Source organism: Sapajus apella, unplaced genomic scaffold (assembly GCF_009761245.1).
Source record: "Sapajus apella isolate SASKATOON/1434 unplaced genomic scaffold, GSC_monkey_1.0 scaffold54, whole genome shotgun sequence".
Taxonomy (NCBI): domain Eukaryota; kingdom Metazoa; phylum Chordata; class Mammalia; order Primates; family Cebidae; genus Sapajus; species Sapajus apella.
Window position 1 is genome coordinate 15,093,506 of NW_022436994.1, and position 15,087 is coordinate 15,108,592.

Sequence of the window (15,087 nt, forward strand, 5' to 3'; positions counted from 1 at the left end):
ATCAGGTCAGGGGCTTTTGTGTCTCATGCTGCTTCCTGTTCATGGCTGTGGAGTCCCCTGTTGCCTTTGTTTCTTCTTGATGCCTGGGCCTCCTTACAGTTTTGTTGTTGCTGTTAAAAACCACTCTTCCAGGCTCTTATTTTAAACCTACTGAATCAGAATCTGTGAAGATGGAGTGTATTAGTGGGTATTAGCTAATTCCCCAAACTGAGTTTTGATGATTCTGATGCAAAGCCAGATTTCGGGCAGGGTTACCAGGTTACCAGGTTTGTCCTTTTTTCCATGCTGGGGCAGACATCAAGATTTTTTTTCATTTGCAGAATAAGATGAGTGCAGTAGCTGAGCCCAGGGGGTCAAATGGGCTTGGTAACCTGAGTCTTCATCTTTCCTACTCAACCAGCCTAGACCCTGAGTGTCCAAGACTGGTCACAACTCCTTTGAGCTTTTTTAAATTGAAGCTGTGTGACAACAGGAATATCAAATATATACCACACAAAATATTTCCTCCTTCCTGTGCCTATATCAGACAGTAGAATCTATTACAACTCCCTTTCTCATTATGCTCAACTGGGGCATACAGTTTGTTGGGAAGAGAGAGAAGGTGGCAGTATCTCAGTAAGTGTTCACGTGTACCTCCAGGTATAGATGGAGATAGGTGATTTCTTGGAACTGATGTCTGCTTGGTTTTTTCCTGCAACATAGAGCCAGGTCAGCCTTCCCACAAAGCTTGGAGTGGCCTTCCCCAGACCCCAGCCTGCCATTTCTCCCCCAAATTCTGTTTTTCTTTCCCAACGTTATGTGGGCCCTTACAATTCTGAGGACTTCACAACCCAGGCAGGTCCTGGATCCTCTCTCTCCTGGGCTGACAGTCTTCCTCATCACCCCTCCTGACCTCTGAGGCCAGCTGTGTCAAGCCTTCTCCCAGGCCACTGTCATAGGGTTCTGTGCTGCTGGGAGGATTAGGGGTGGGCGTTGATTGAAAGCCTGTGTTAGAGAAGTCGTCTAGGAGCCCAAGGAATTGTTGGAATTGCTGCATCCTTGTTTGCTGCTACTTTCCTGCAATTCCATTTCTGTACCTGTCCTAAGTTCTTAAGCTAATAATTCAGACATGAGTCCGGAGAAAATATGCTTGGTATTGCTCCTAAGTGGAATGGCAATATATAGAGGAGGTAGAATATTCTTTTAGATTGGTGGCTTATCTCATCATCATCACCAGCAACATGTCCTTCCAGTAGGATACTGGGAGACAAAGAGGGCAAAGCCTTTGGGTTTATCCACAGCATGTTTAAGATGAGTACTCGTAGGACAAGGCAGTTAATATTAGGTGCCAGCTGAGGGGTATGGGAAGAAACATAAAAACGAAGCTCTGATGTTGAAGAGAGAGTGAAGGTCCTCAGGCTGAGTGCCTGACAACCCCTCCCTGGGGTATCCCCGAGGAGTCTGCTGAGCCTGTAGAACATTCCATCAGGATGAGTGCAGAGTGGGGCCAGGGACTTCTAAGTGGAGGAAAGGGCAGAGCAAGCAGTACAAATTCAGGCAGGCAGATGTTGGTGCACGTGAGCAGGAGTGCCTTGGTGTTGGAAATTCGGAGTGGTGGGGGTGGTGGTGGAGTGCATTGTTCCGTCCTGGGTGTAACCACTCAGCTACAACTGATGTTATGTGGAAGTGTGGATCCTATGTAGACATATAGTCAGGAGTATAGGTTTTTATATGGAAGCTTTTTAAAAAACACCACCCAGGCCAAACAAAACACCTGCAGGCCATATCCAGACCCCTGGCCACTGATTTGCCACTTGTGGCATAGAGATACAAGCAATATCTTGACTAGGGGTTCTGCAGTGTGGCTGGAGGGTCATAGGTTTGTGGAGAGAGTAGGGAGTGAGGCTAAAGATGTGTTGGGGGCCAGACTGGAAAGGACTTTGACTACTTTGCTGGGGAATCTGAAAGCTGTTCTTCAGTCTGGGACACTACTGCGTCCTACTACTGGGTTGTTTGAGGAGGGCAGTGGCATCTGATCTGTGCTTTGGGAAGATAATCCTGATGGCAGATGATGAGTATATTAGGCCATATGTCAAGGGACAGACATCATTAGATAAAGCTGTTTGGATAGGTGATTGGGCTTAAGGAGTTGGTTTGCAAAAGAAAGGTAAAGTGAAATGTTTGTGAGTTTAGCTGTCTATCTGTTACCCAGAATTGGCCTAGCTAGACATTTGTATCACTGGGTATCTTCCAGCCTATCACTTTTGCTTTGTTCGGAATAGCACTTTTTTTTATTATGGTAAAATATACATAGCATAAAATTACCATTTTAACCATTTGTAAAGTTGAAAACATTTTTTGTAGAGACGGGATCTTGCAGTGTTGCCCAGGTTGGCTTCAAATTCCCTTGCCTCAAGTAGTCCTCCTGCCTCAGCCTCCCAGATTGCTGGGATTATAGGTGTGAGCTACCCCCACTTTAACCATTTTTAAGTGTGTGATTCAGTGGCATTATATCCACTTATGTTGTTATGTTGTTGTTCAACTGTAACCATTGCTAGAGTTTTGATGTTTGTCCACCTCAAATCTCATGTCCCCCTAATATTAGAGGTGGGAGGTGTTTGGGTCATGAGGGCAGATTCCTCATGATGGCTTGGTCCCATCCTTGAGGTAGTGAGCCCTCACTCTACTAGATTCCATGAGATCTGGTTGTTAAAGAGAGCCTGTCATCTTCCTCTTGCCCTTTTTTGCATCCTGTCTTGGCATGTGATCTCTGCATATGCCAGCTGCCCTTCAACCTTCTGCCGTGAGTAGAAACAGCCTGAGGCCCTCATCAGAAGCAGTGTTGGTGCCGAGTTTCTGGTACAGACTGCAGAACCATGAGTGAAATAACCGTCTTTTCTTTTCTTTTCTTTTTTTTTTTTTTTTTTTGAGAAGGAGTCTTGCTCTGACACCAGGCACCAGGCTGGAGTGCAGTGGTGCAATCTCTGTTCGCTGCAACTTCTGCCTCCTGAGTTCAAGCAATTCTGCCTCAGCCTCCCAAGTAGCTGGGACTACAGGCACACGCCACTACACTCAGCTAATTTTTGTATTTTAGTAGAGATGGGGTTTCACTGTGTTGGCCAAGATGGTCTCAATCTCTTGACCTCGTGATCTGCCCACGTTGGCCTCCCAAAATGCTAGGATTACTGGCATGAGCCACCGTGACCGGCCCCACCCTCTTTATAAATTACCCAGCCTTAGGTGTTCCTTTAGAGCAACACAAGTGTGCTAAGACAACCACTCGGCCTCTTTAAAACTTTTAATTATCATCACAAGCTAAAACTCTGTACCCGTTCAACAATAACTCCTAGCCACATCCTCCCTCTTCCTTTGGTAATCTCTGTTTTAATTCTGTGTTATATAAGTGGAATCATGCAGTATTTGTCCTTTTGTGTTTTGCTTATTTCACTTTGAAAACAGCATAATTTTATAACTTATATCTTCAGGATTTGAAGTTAGATTCTTTAAATGAGAGTATGAAGCTAAAAAAAGGTTTGAAAACCACTGACTTTCTCAAACTGTAACCTTTCTCAACCTTACTTAGAACTTAACTTCTTGGATTCTTACCAAGAACATTTGCTTTATGTCTTCTTGTTTGCCTTTATGTCTTTAGCACTTTAATCAGAGGACTTGATGAATGAATGAAGCTAAGAAATAACAGACCAGGCTAATTCCTGACAACACTCATGCATTGCTATGGTAGGATTGTGGGAAAAAGGATTTTTGAGGTCACCTCTCTGTGTGAGATGTTCATAGTGGTGCTGAGGGCAAGTTTCAGAGTTTCCATCGATTCCAGCAGCCAAGGAAGCTACTCTCAGGGCTCAGTTTTCCCTGAAGATTCAGATCTCAGATCTGCATGCCTCAAGGTGTCAAATTCTGGCTCTGCATGCTTTCTGCTGTGGAGAAAGTGTAATTTGATTTTGAGTTTTTGGATTGAAATTGCTGGTTGGAGACTTATTTTTTTTTTCTTTTTTAATTTATATAAATGTAAGGGATATAGGTGCAATTTTGTTAAATATATTGCATAGTAGTGAACTTTGGGATTTTAGTGTCACTGTCACCTGAATAGTATACATTGTATCCATTAAGTCATTTTCTCATCATCCACCCTTCCCGGTATCCATTGTTTGCCGTTCAGTACTCTTTGTCCACGTGTACATATTATTTAGCTTCTACTTATAAGTAAGAATATGCATATTTGCCTGTTTCTGAGTTGTTTCACTTAAGTTTTTTTGTTTTATTTTGGTTGAGAGAGGATCTCACTCTGTTGCCCAGGTTGTATTGCAGTGACGCAGTCACAGCTCACTGCAGCCTCGACCTACTGGGCTCAAGCGATCGATCCTTCCAGGTTCAAGTGATTCTCCCAAGTAGCTGGAACTAGAGGCACATGCCATCACACCTAGCTAATTTTCTTTTTATGTTTTCTAGAGATGAGGTTTCACTATGTTGCCCAGGCTGATCTCAAACTCCTGGGCTCAAGTGATTATCCCACCTGGGCTTCCCAAAGTACTGGGATTATAGGCATGAGCTGAGTGGATTCTATATGAGAAAAAAAAATTTCCTTAGGTTTAATGTAATTTTTCTGAAAAGAGTACTCAAGTGTCTTTTTAGAATTCTGCATCCAGGAAATAAGAACCTAGGTGTGATTTATTGGCTTAGTTATCAAACCCTTGTTTTGCTAATGTTGATAACATAATATTCAGTGACTCACAGAGATGGTAAGGATGTTAGAAGTCATTAAACTTAATCTCTAATCCTCACTTTCCGACCTCAGAGGTGTTAGGAAAGTTTATAATGCAGGTGGTGAATGTGACATAATGAGCAGTTTATAATAGATGTTTTGTAAAGACGTCAGAATAGTGACTGTTAATGTTAAAGTGGACCACGTCCACAAGAGAATCATCAGTACAGTAAGGGGACTAAAACCAGGAACTGTGATGGTATGTGCAGAAGAGAAGCATTTCAGAAGATGGAGCATGATAACATGCCATTAACTCTCTGGACAGCTATCCGGTAGTGGAATAATTTTTTTTTTTTTTTTTAATGTAGTGCTAAGAACAAAAATATTACTGTGGATTATTGGAGCTTCAAATGAATAAGAACTTTCTAAGACACGGATTGACATTAAGCTAAACAGGCTGCATTGAGACATAGAGAAGATTCTCATATTCATTGTGGTTAATGATATAAGTATAGTGAAATTCTTAATTACAAGGAACATTTATCCCCATTTTACCCATGGCCTTTGAGGGCAAGGAGTGTGTTGTCCACAAGGCTGTACTTTGGAGCGTGCCTGCCACCTGTCAGGCTCTTGCTGATTTTTGATGAATGAAATTAAAATGATTTTAAACACTAGTTACATTTTTCCTGCTCTCCAGCTTTTATTGAGTAATATATGCATCTGATCTTCTTTAAAATGTTCATTTTTTTCTTGAAAATATATTAGTTGGCCGGGCGCGGTGGCTCAAGCCTGTAATCCCAGCACTTTGGGAGGCCGAGGCGGGTGGATCACAAGGTCAAGAGATCGAGACCATCCTGGTCAACATGGTGAAACCCTGTCTCTACTAAAACTACAAAAAAATTAGCTGGGCATGGTGGCACGTGCCTGTAATCCCAGCTACTCAGGAGGCTGAGGCAGGAGAATTGCCTGAACCCAGGAGGCGGAGGTTGTGGTGAGCCGAGATCGCGCCATTGCACTTCAGCCTGGGTAACAAGAGCGAAACTCCGTCTCAAAAAAAAAAAAAAAAAAAAAAAAAAAAAAAGAAAATATATTAGTTATATCTAAGATGTCCTTGCCTCATTTTTTTTTCTTCTTTGTTTATCTCATGGATCGTTGTAAAGTGCTTACATTCAGTGTCAGCATATTAGTTGTAACCTTTTATTGCTATTGATATCTATAAGTACGTTAAGTAAATCTTCATTTTGCTGACCTCTTTGAGGATGCATGGCATCAGCAGATTCTCTCTTTCACTGGACAGGTGAGAGATTAGCAGGATCAAGTCAATTTTTCCCTTTTTGCTTTGTTTCTTTCAGAGCAGCAAGATTCATTGTCTAGCAAGAGGGAAACTGTGTTAAATGGCAGAATTTGTCTTAGTGGTAATGGTTTAAAGAGTGCATGTAAATTATACAGCTTGTTTACACAGGGTCTGATAGGTATCACTGCAGGAGATTCTTTTTAAAAAGCTGTTTTAGCAAGGCAATCATTTTAACTCAACCAGATTAATAGCATAATAATTAATAGCACAAGAGCGTTTCAGTATATAAATTGGCTTGTAGGTAACTTGAGATGGCAGTTTCCTCTTCCTTTCCGAGATGTGTGAGGCTGCTTTGCCAGATGGGTTTCCATTATTAACAAGGGAGAGAGTCTTCCAGGCCCTCACATGACAAGTTCCTGGGGTAATTTGTTTACCTGTTAACTCTTTGAGGGAAAGCAGCAGGATCTGCCTGCCAGAGTGTGGAGAAGTTGCAGGAGGCGTGTGAAAGTCTGAGCACGTGGTCCTGTAAAGTGTAGTTGTAGATTTTCTTCCAAAAAGGCCACATGGGTGGTGGTAGGAACATAAGAACTCTTTCTTCTTGCAAATGATTGTTATTCTTTTATCATCTCTTCTGACCATTTTCTTTTTATGTGCTTTATAGGAAACTGGGTCCCTTGAAGAATCTACAGATGAGTCTGAGGTAAGGTGGTGACTCAGGAGCCTTCGCATTTGTAGCTTACCATATAGTTCTCTTGAGTTGTGCTGATTTGCTAAATGCAACATTCCCAGGGGCTGAGGGAGTAAAGCAGGGCTGTAGGTGACTGAGCCCTGGGGAAGAGCTTTTAGTATGCCAGTTATCTTAAAAGAGATTAAATGGATTAGCTTAAAAAATAAACAAGAGGCTGGGCGCGGTAGCTTACGCCTGTAATCCCAGCACTTTGGGAGCCCAAGGCGGGTGGAGCACGAGGTCAAGAGATTGAGACCATCCTGGCCAACATGGTAAAACCCTGTCTCTACTAAAAATACAAAAAAAAAATTAGCTGGGTGTGGTGGCGCGTGCCTGTAGTCTCAGCTACTCGGGAGGCTGAGGCAGGAGAATTGCTTGAACCCAGGAGGCGGAGGTTGCAGTGAGCTGAGTTCGTGCCACTACACTCCAGCCTGGCGCCTGGTGACGGAGTGAGACTGTCTCAAAAATAAATAAATAAATAAATAAACAAGAAAAGGAACAAAAACTTTTCATCTGGAACAATATTTTAACTTGAAACCTGTTGGCAGTGGGAATATTGATACAAAGTTTTAGAAATTTATCTCAACACTTTAACATCCTCCTTGCCTGCTTTTTAAAAACAGTCACTGTAGGTTTTATAATGTATATTCTTTATTTGTTCTTTTAATGAATGTGACATGTTTATTGGTATAATTTTTGAATCATTTAAATTGGAGTTTGTTTCTTAAAAAGGAAACTACCTTGAAAGTTGTTAGGTGTTGTGATAGTTTCTTAAGGAGAATAATATATAAGGAAGGACTTTTTAAAAATTTTATTTTCAAGTCTGCATAGGAAATGTTTAAACATAATATTAATTTTTTTTTTTTTTTTAAACGAGGCAGTGTTTCGCTCTTGTAGCCCAGCTAGAGTGCAACAGCACAATCTCAGCTCACTGCAACCTCCATCTCCTGGATTCAAGCAATTCTCCAGCCTCAGGCTCCCAAGTAGCTGGGATAACAGGCGCCTGCCACCACACCAAGCTAATTTTTGTATTTTTAGTAAAGACAGGGTTTCACCATGTTGGCCAGGCTGTTCTCAAACTCTTGGCCTTAGGTGATCTGCCTGCCTTGGCCTCCCAAAGTGCTGGGATTACAGGCATGAGCCACCTGGGATTACAGGCGTGTGTGGCCCAAGCATAGTATAAATTAATTGGCTTATCAGTTTTATAGATGGACTCAGAAGAAGAAGTACGTTTTTCCTTTTAATATTTCATTTCACTCAGGAATGAAAATGTATCTGTGATAACCTGCTGGAAATACACACTGATATGACTCTAGCCATAAAAATCTATTACATTTGGGTTGATATCGCATAAGCTTATGTGAATTTTGTTGCTTTTCCAGGGACAAGTTGGGCTTATGCATATTTCTGTAGAGAACAGCTTATGTATCAGGGGTGTCCAAACTTTTGGGTTCCCTGGGCCACAGTGGAAGAAGAAGAATTGTTGGGCCACACATAAAATACACTAACAATAGCTGATGAGCTAAAAAAAAAAATTGCAACAAAAAAAATCACATAATGTTTTAAGAAAGTTTTTGAATTTATGTTGGGCTGCATTTAAAGCCATCCTAGGCCACATGTGGCCCATGGGCCACAGGTTGGACAAGCTTGTTATATATTATGTCATTGTGTAGTTATGGTTTCTGACATTTTCACTAATAAGACTTCCATAACTGTGGGACTCCTGGTAAGGTATTTCTGAGTTTGCCTATAGATAGGATATATTTGTTAATTTCTCATAAAGTATTGAAAAGCATTTTACGTTTCCTTAATTTTGGAAATCTATAGTTAACTGAGATTCCAGTGTTCTCAGAATCATTGATACAGAATCATACAGTGTTGGAACTCTGCCCAGGAATTTCATTTTACAGGTGAGGAAGGTGTTGGCAGCCACTTACATCTAAATCTTTCCACACATGCCCCAGATACAAAACAGCTCAACAAGAAAGCAAATAAAAGCACACACAACCCAGGCTTCCAGTATAATTAGCAAACAGGGAGTAATACAAACTTCAATGCAAATGGAGAAATAAACATCCAAAGCCAGCAGAGTCAGCTCTGGAGTTGACACTGGAGCTGAGAGTCAGTTGGAGACTGGGTAGAAATGAAGAGAGTATAGCTGAGACCCAGCTGAGGCCGAAAGCAGATAAAAATCATTCTTAGTGAAAAGGGGGCCCCATTCTTAGTGGGGAAATATGAGAACAGATGTGAGACTTGGTGGATTTCGAGAATTTAAAGAAAGGAGCTTGAAAGTATGTGGGGCTTTAGGTGATAGAGTTGGATGGTGCTACTTTTGGGAGAGATGGGAGACATCCCTCAGAGGCTTGGCAGTGAAGGAAAAGGACAAAGCAGAGGAGATTAAGGGTACCCAGAAACAAAGAACATCATCAGATCAGGAGACTTATCTACTCACCAAAAAAGATACCACTTAGAAAAGACAATGCAGAAACCTGGTAAACCACACAGATGCCTCTTGTCTTCTTCCCTAGTAGCATCTATTATTGCTATCTGAGAAAATTCAAGACATTTAAAAATGAATTAAAATGACAAGTAACATCCATAAAAAGCTGCTATAGGAAGAATTTAGAAAGTCAGAATCAGAGTTTTCAGCAGCAGAAAACAATAACATAAAACTCCATCATGAGTTGAATATCTATATACAGGCATTTGCAGATAAAATAAATGACTTTAATGCATATTTTTTTTATTTTTGAGACAAAGTCTCACTTCTTCACCAGGCTGGTGTGCAGTGGTACGATCTTGGCTCACTGCAACCTCCATCTCCCAGGTTCAAGTGATTCTCATGCTTCAGCCTCTTGAGTAGCTGGGATTACAGGTGTGCACCAGCATGCCCTGCTCACTTTTGTATTTTTAGTAGAGACAGGATTTGCCATGTTGGCCAGGCTGGTGTCAAACTACTGGCCTCATGTGATCTGCTTGCCTCGGTCTCCCAACATGCTGGGATTACAGACATGAGCCACCGTGTCTGGCCACAATAAAGTACCTTAAATCAGAAATTTTAAAACTATATTAAAAATGGACAAAAAAACTAGGAAGTTAGGGAATGAGAGTTGGCCAAACTGAGGAGAGAAATGGAAGGAAAAGGTATTTATTTTAAGGTTGAGGAAAGTGAGACCCAAATGTGGCCTGATTGTCTAATGTCCTACAGCTGATGAGTGGGAGAAAGAAGTTCCAACTCCGGACTCTTTCTGTTGTCTTGCCGTCTAGTCTCCAGTGCCTTCTGCTTGGGATAGTGCTAAAGGGTTGGAGGTGGATGCCTATTTGTATCTCGGCCACACTTTGTGCTTTTTACGTGACCTGGGCATAGCACCTACCTCCTGTATTCTTCATTTTCCTTGTGTGAAAAATGGGGCTTATTGCTTGCCTTGTATGGTTGCTGTGAAGATGAGATATAATTAATGTTCATAAAGCATCTCGTATAGAGCCAAGCACATGGGAAGCACTTGGTAAATATCAGGGACCTGCAGTTCATATTTTAGATATTGTCATAGTGGCTCATTTTCCAGCTTGGTGCTTCAACCTGAGGGCTTGGGGAGATTACCACCCAAACTCCCCACCGCTGCCACTATGAAAGCAGTTACTCTTCTAGATATTACTGATTCTACTGAGTTTATGGGTCAGCAAAGTAGTCAGGTTGTTGATAGACCAGGTTTAAGCCTTGTCAGTGTAGTAAGCCTGTTTGCAGTTGAGACTTTGAAGACTTTTGGTTTTTTTCTACTCAGTTTGTATCACTTTCCAGTTGCAGGAGCGGCATTTTGAGACACCATCGTCTCCCAGAGAATCCTCCTTCATCCCTTTCTCTTTGTTCTCTGTCATCTCTTCTCATTATGTTTTGTAACTGTTAAGCTTTTTTTGAAGGACAGGTATTTTCCTTATATAATATTTCTACCTTTTCCTTATTCAAGTGCTAGGATAATTTCCATCTCCATAAAGAATAATGTGTAGTATTTTCAACCATATGACAATTCAGATATCATTTTATGAAATGTTGCATTTCATGTAAACTGTGCTTTTTATATCAGGAAGACTTTTAAGTTTATCTGAGGGTCTTATTTTAATATATGTTTGGGGAAAGAATATTGTCTACCTAAAACTGGCCGCATATTTTTCATTAATCTTGAAAATTACAACCAAATGAAATTGTTGAGTTCGTATTGTTAAGGTAATGGAAAGTGGTGTGTATGTCACTATTTAAAGCTGTAAGATAAACTAGCATGTTTTGCAGTTAAAGTAGAAATGCAAAATCATATTACAAAAGTATGTCATTTAATAGGTTACATAGTTAAGGGACCTGAATTTATGGTAATAATTGTTTATAGCAAAATTTTTTAGACTAGTCCTTCCAGCTAGGATTTTTTAAAAAAATACACAGTGTATTGTTTATTTCACCTTGATATTATGAGCCAGACTATTTCTTAAATGGTATTTTATTTTTGAAGAGCATAACAAAGAAGTACATCATCTTCAAAAGGATTTCACTCCTATTTGGATGCACTAAGATCTTTTCAATACTTAGGGATGATTGCTCTTATGTAAATGGTAGCAGAGTGAGGTGGGAGCACAGAGGAGTGGATGAGTGGTCAGGAATGGCTTCAGTTGGAGTCTTCAAGATTGAGTATGCCTGGAACCTTGGGAGGTGAGTCTGGGTAGTGAAGCTGGGAGTCTTTGGGAAGGAGGTAATACATGTGCAGAGACTGAGTCATGCAAGAGTACGTATGTATGTATGTTCAGCCAATCATGAGGCACTCAGTGTGGCTGGAGTGCAGGAGGACGGTGGGGCAGTGAGGCTGCCGAAGGAAACTGATGTGGTTGTGAAGCTCCTAATGTATCAAACGAGCACATGTGGACTTGATTCTGTGGCCATCGGGGAACCACCCAAAAGCTTGATTGTTGAAGGTAGAGAAGGGGTTGGTGACAGATAAACTGGAAGGAGAGACAACAGCAGGAAGACCATTTGCGTGGTTCTCATGAAAGTCCCTATAAGAGATAGGAGGAATGTAGGGGCCTGGGCAAGGCAATAGCAGAAGACAAAGAGGAACTGACTCGAAGGAGATGGTTCTTGAGTTTAGACAATAGGATATATAGGGTAGTGTGGGAGAGACAAGCCAGATAGGGAGTCAAGAAGATTCCCGTGTCTAGTTCAGCCTTGTTACAGGAAAGTGAGTCCATTATAAACAGTGAGAGGAAAAAGATGTTCTAAGCCTGAATTCTGAACCCAAAGAATGATTTCTTTATGTTTAGATTATTCTTTTCTTCAAAGTGGCACTTTGTAATCCATTGGTGACCTCTTTTTATATAGTTTTGTTTAGGCTGAAACAAATAATATACTTTTGTATTAAATATATTTTCAAATAAAAGCAAGTAATCAAAATAGTTTCTGGGATTTTGTTTTATTTTTAAAATCCTGCAAGTCACTGCTTGTTAGAGGCAGGTCTGTCTGAGCCCTCTTTGGAGCAGAGATGTAATGGAACAAGTATTGTGTTTCTCACAGTACTACTCTGATAATGATGATCATTACAAAAATGAACAGTTATTTAGTATAGTTATTTAGTGTTGGGCACTTCGGTATGCTCTTTAGGTATCTTAATCTGCCCTGTGACTTCGCTATGATGATGGCTTCTGGTTTACAGATAAAGACACAGACTTAAAGTTTTTGTTAACTTGCAAGGCTACCCAGGAGGTAAGTGGATTTGGATCCAGTAGTTTGACTCAAGGCTCCAACCTCTAGTTACATTGCCTTTAACTTCCTTGTGACTCTTTGATTTTAGGCCAGACTGTTCCTGTATGTACCTTTATAGAATTTGACAGGATTAAAAAAAAAATCTTTGGAACTTTCCCTATGTATAAAATGAGACTTTTGGGTAATCTTACAGATTTTGATTTGTTAAACTTGTAGGAAAAGATACCAATTTCAGAATTGCTTTCTATTCTAGAGAATGGAGAATAGTTAATTTATATATAATATTAATTGTTTAATAAAGTTCCTGTATTACCACAAAATACATAATGCTGTTTCTTTACAAAACAGCATTTTATAATTTTATAAAAATATTTATAAAATAAATAATGTTAGCTATAAGTGAGACCTCCTTAAAAATATTTTTGTATTTAGAAATTTAGCTATAAGAGCATTCGTTTGCTTTGTATAATACCAAAACTGGAAACAGGCTAAAAATATCCAAAAATAAGAAATTGATTAATGAAGATTTATTCATATAATCCATATAATAGATTGTAATTCTGTCAGTAACTTGATTAATGGCATTAATATTTAGGTAAAGAAAATATTCATATGCCTTTTTCTCATGTTACCTTTATAATTGAAAAAGCTTTTTATAAAAATGCCATTAAGAACAGGGGTTGACAGCCTTTTTCTGTAAAGTTCTAGGTAGTAAATATTTAAAAGCTTTGCAGACAGAGGCAATATGGCAGATATTCTGTAGGTATATAACTGTGTAAAAGTGTAAACATCATGCTTAGCTTATGGGCTGTACATAAACAGATGCTGAATTTGGTCTGCAGGCTATAGTTTGCTGATTCCCAATTTAGAGTGTATGGGTTTCTCTCCACCCCACCAAATTCATATACAAGTAAAGGAAAAAGGCATACAAAACCATATGTCACTGGGACATGTGCTTTTTATTTTATTTACTATCATTATCTGCCTTCATTTTCTAAATTTTCTATAATATGCTTAACTTATATAGTTAGCAAAATAACATTTTGTTTTTTAGCAAAACATATTAATATTTATACATATTGTAGGTGTCTTCTGTATTGATGTTTGGGTTTCAGAGCTATGGAACCCAGAATGAAATGACATCTTTCCTTCCCCATCTCAAACTCTAACAAGGGAGTTAGGGGAAAGATTTGGTTTATTTCTTAGCCAATTTTATTGTATCTAAGATTTTCTGCTAATATAAAGCCAAAATTGTTTTTACTGTACTACACTTTTTTCTTGAGATATTACATTAAAAAATCATTTTGAAATAACTGTATATTCACATGTAGTTAAGAAATAACGCAGAGGTGGGAGATCGAGGCAGGAGGATCACTTGAGGCCAGGAGTTTGAGACCAGCTGGAGCAACACAAGGAGACCCTGTTTCTACAAAAAATTTACTAGGTGTGATGGAGCTTGCCTGTAATCCTGGTTACTTGGGAGGCTGAGGTGGGAGGATCACTTGAGCCCAGGAGGTTGAGGCTGCAGCAAACCATGATCATGCCACTTTGCTTCAGACTGGACAGCAGAACAAGACCCTATCTCTAAAAGACAGAGAGAGAGAAAAGGAAATAATGCAAAGATATTCTGAATACCCTTCACCCATTTTCCAAAGGGTAACATCTTATATAACTCTACTACAATATCACACCAGGAAATTGATATTGATACAAAGCACAGACCTTATTTGGATTTCACCAGTATTACATGCACTCATTTGTGTGTGTGTGAATGAGTGTGTACTTAGTTCTTTGCAGTCTTATGTGAAGATTCATGTAACCACCACTGTACTGCAATGAAAATACAGGACAGTTTATCACAAGTTTCCCTTTGCTATCTTTCTGTGATCATAGCCACTCCTTGCTGCACATCCAACTCCTGGCAACTACTAATCTGTTCTCCATCTGTATACTTTTGTCATTTTATACATACTATATGCATAGAACCATACAGAGTACAAACTTTGGAAATTGGGTTTTGTGTGCTCTTCCAGTCTTTTAACTAGTTGTAGGTAGATTTCTCACATTTAAAGTAATTATTGATATGTTAAGGCTTAAGTCTGCCATTTTTTGGTTTTCTGTTTGTTTCCTCCGTTTTTCATTTCTCGTTTCTCTTTTTTTCCTATGTGTTACTCGAACATTTGTTAGAATTCCATCTTGATTTACTTATAATATTTTTTAGTTACTTTGTATATTTTTCCTAGTGGTTGCTCTAGGTATTGAAATAGGTATACACAACTTATCACAGTCTATTGGTGTCCACAACATTTTGCCACCTCTAGTCAAGTATAGAAACCTTACTTCCATTTAGGTCCTTTTAGCCTCCTTGCTTTTTAGGTGCAATTGTTTAAATATTTAACATGCTTTGAGCATCACATCAGTTGGTATTGTATTTTTTTTGCTCCCACTATCAAATGTCATTTAATAAACTCATGAAAGGAATAATCTATTATATTTACCTCTATGTTCACCCATCTCTATATTCTCTTTCCTTTTTGAAGTTCTAAACTTTTTTCTGTTATCTTTTATCTTCTATTCCTTTCTGTGTAGAAAGTCCCGTTAGTGCTCTTTAAAGATAGGCTTGCAAA

At 39.6% G+C, this 15,087-nt stretch overlaps 1 protein-coding gene across 1 annotated transcript in view; it reads left to right on the plus strand.

The window, feature by feature from the left end:
* VPS41 (VPS41 subunit of HOPS complex) overlaps window positions 1-15,087 on the plus strand; it is a 179,172-nt gene that overhangs the window by 7,865 nt on the left and 156,220 nt on the right. Inside the window, exon 2 of the mRNA XM_032244456.1 lies at window positions 6,655-6,693. Within this exon, the coding sequence (XP_032100347.1) occupies window positions 6,655-6,693 (39 nt within the window). The remainder of the gene's footprint in view (window positions 1-6,654; window positions 6,694-15,087) is intronic.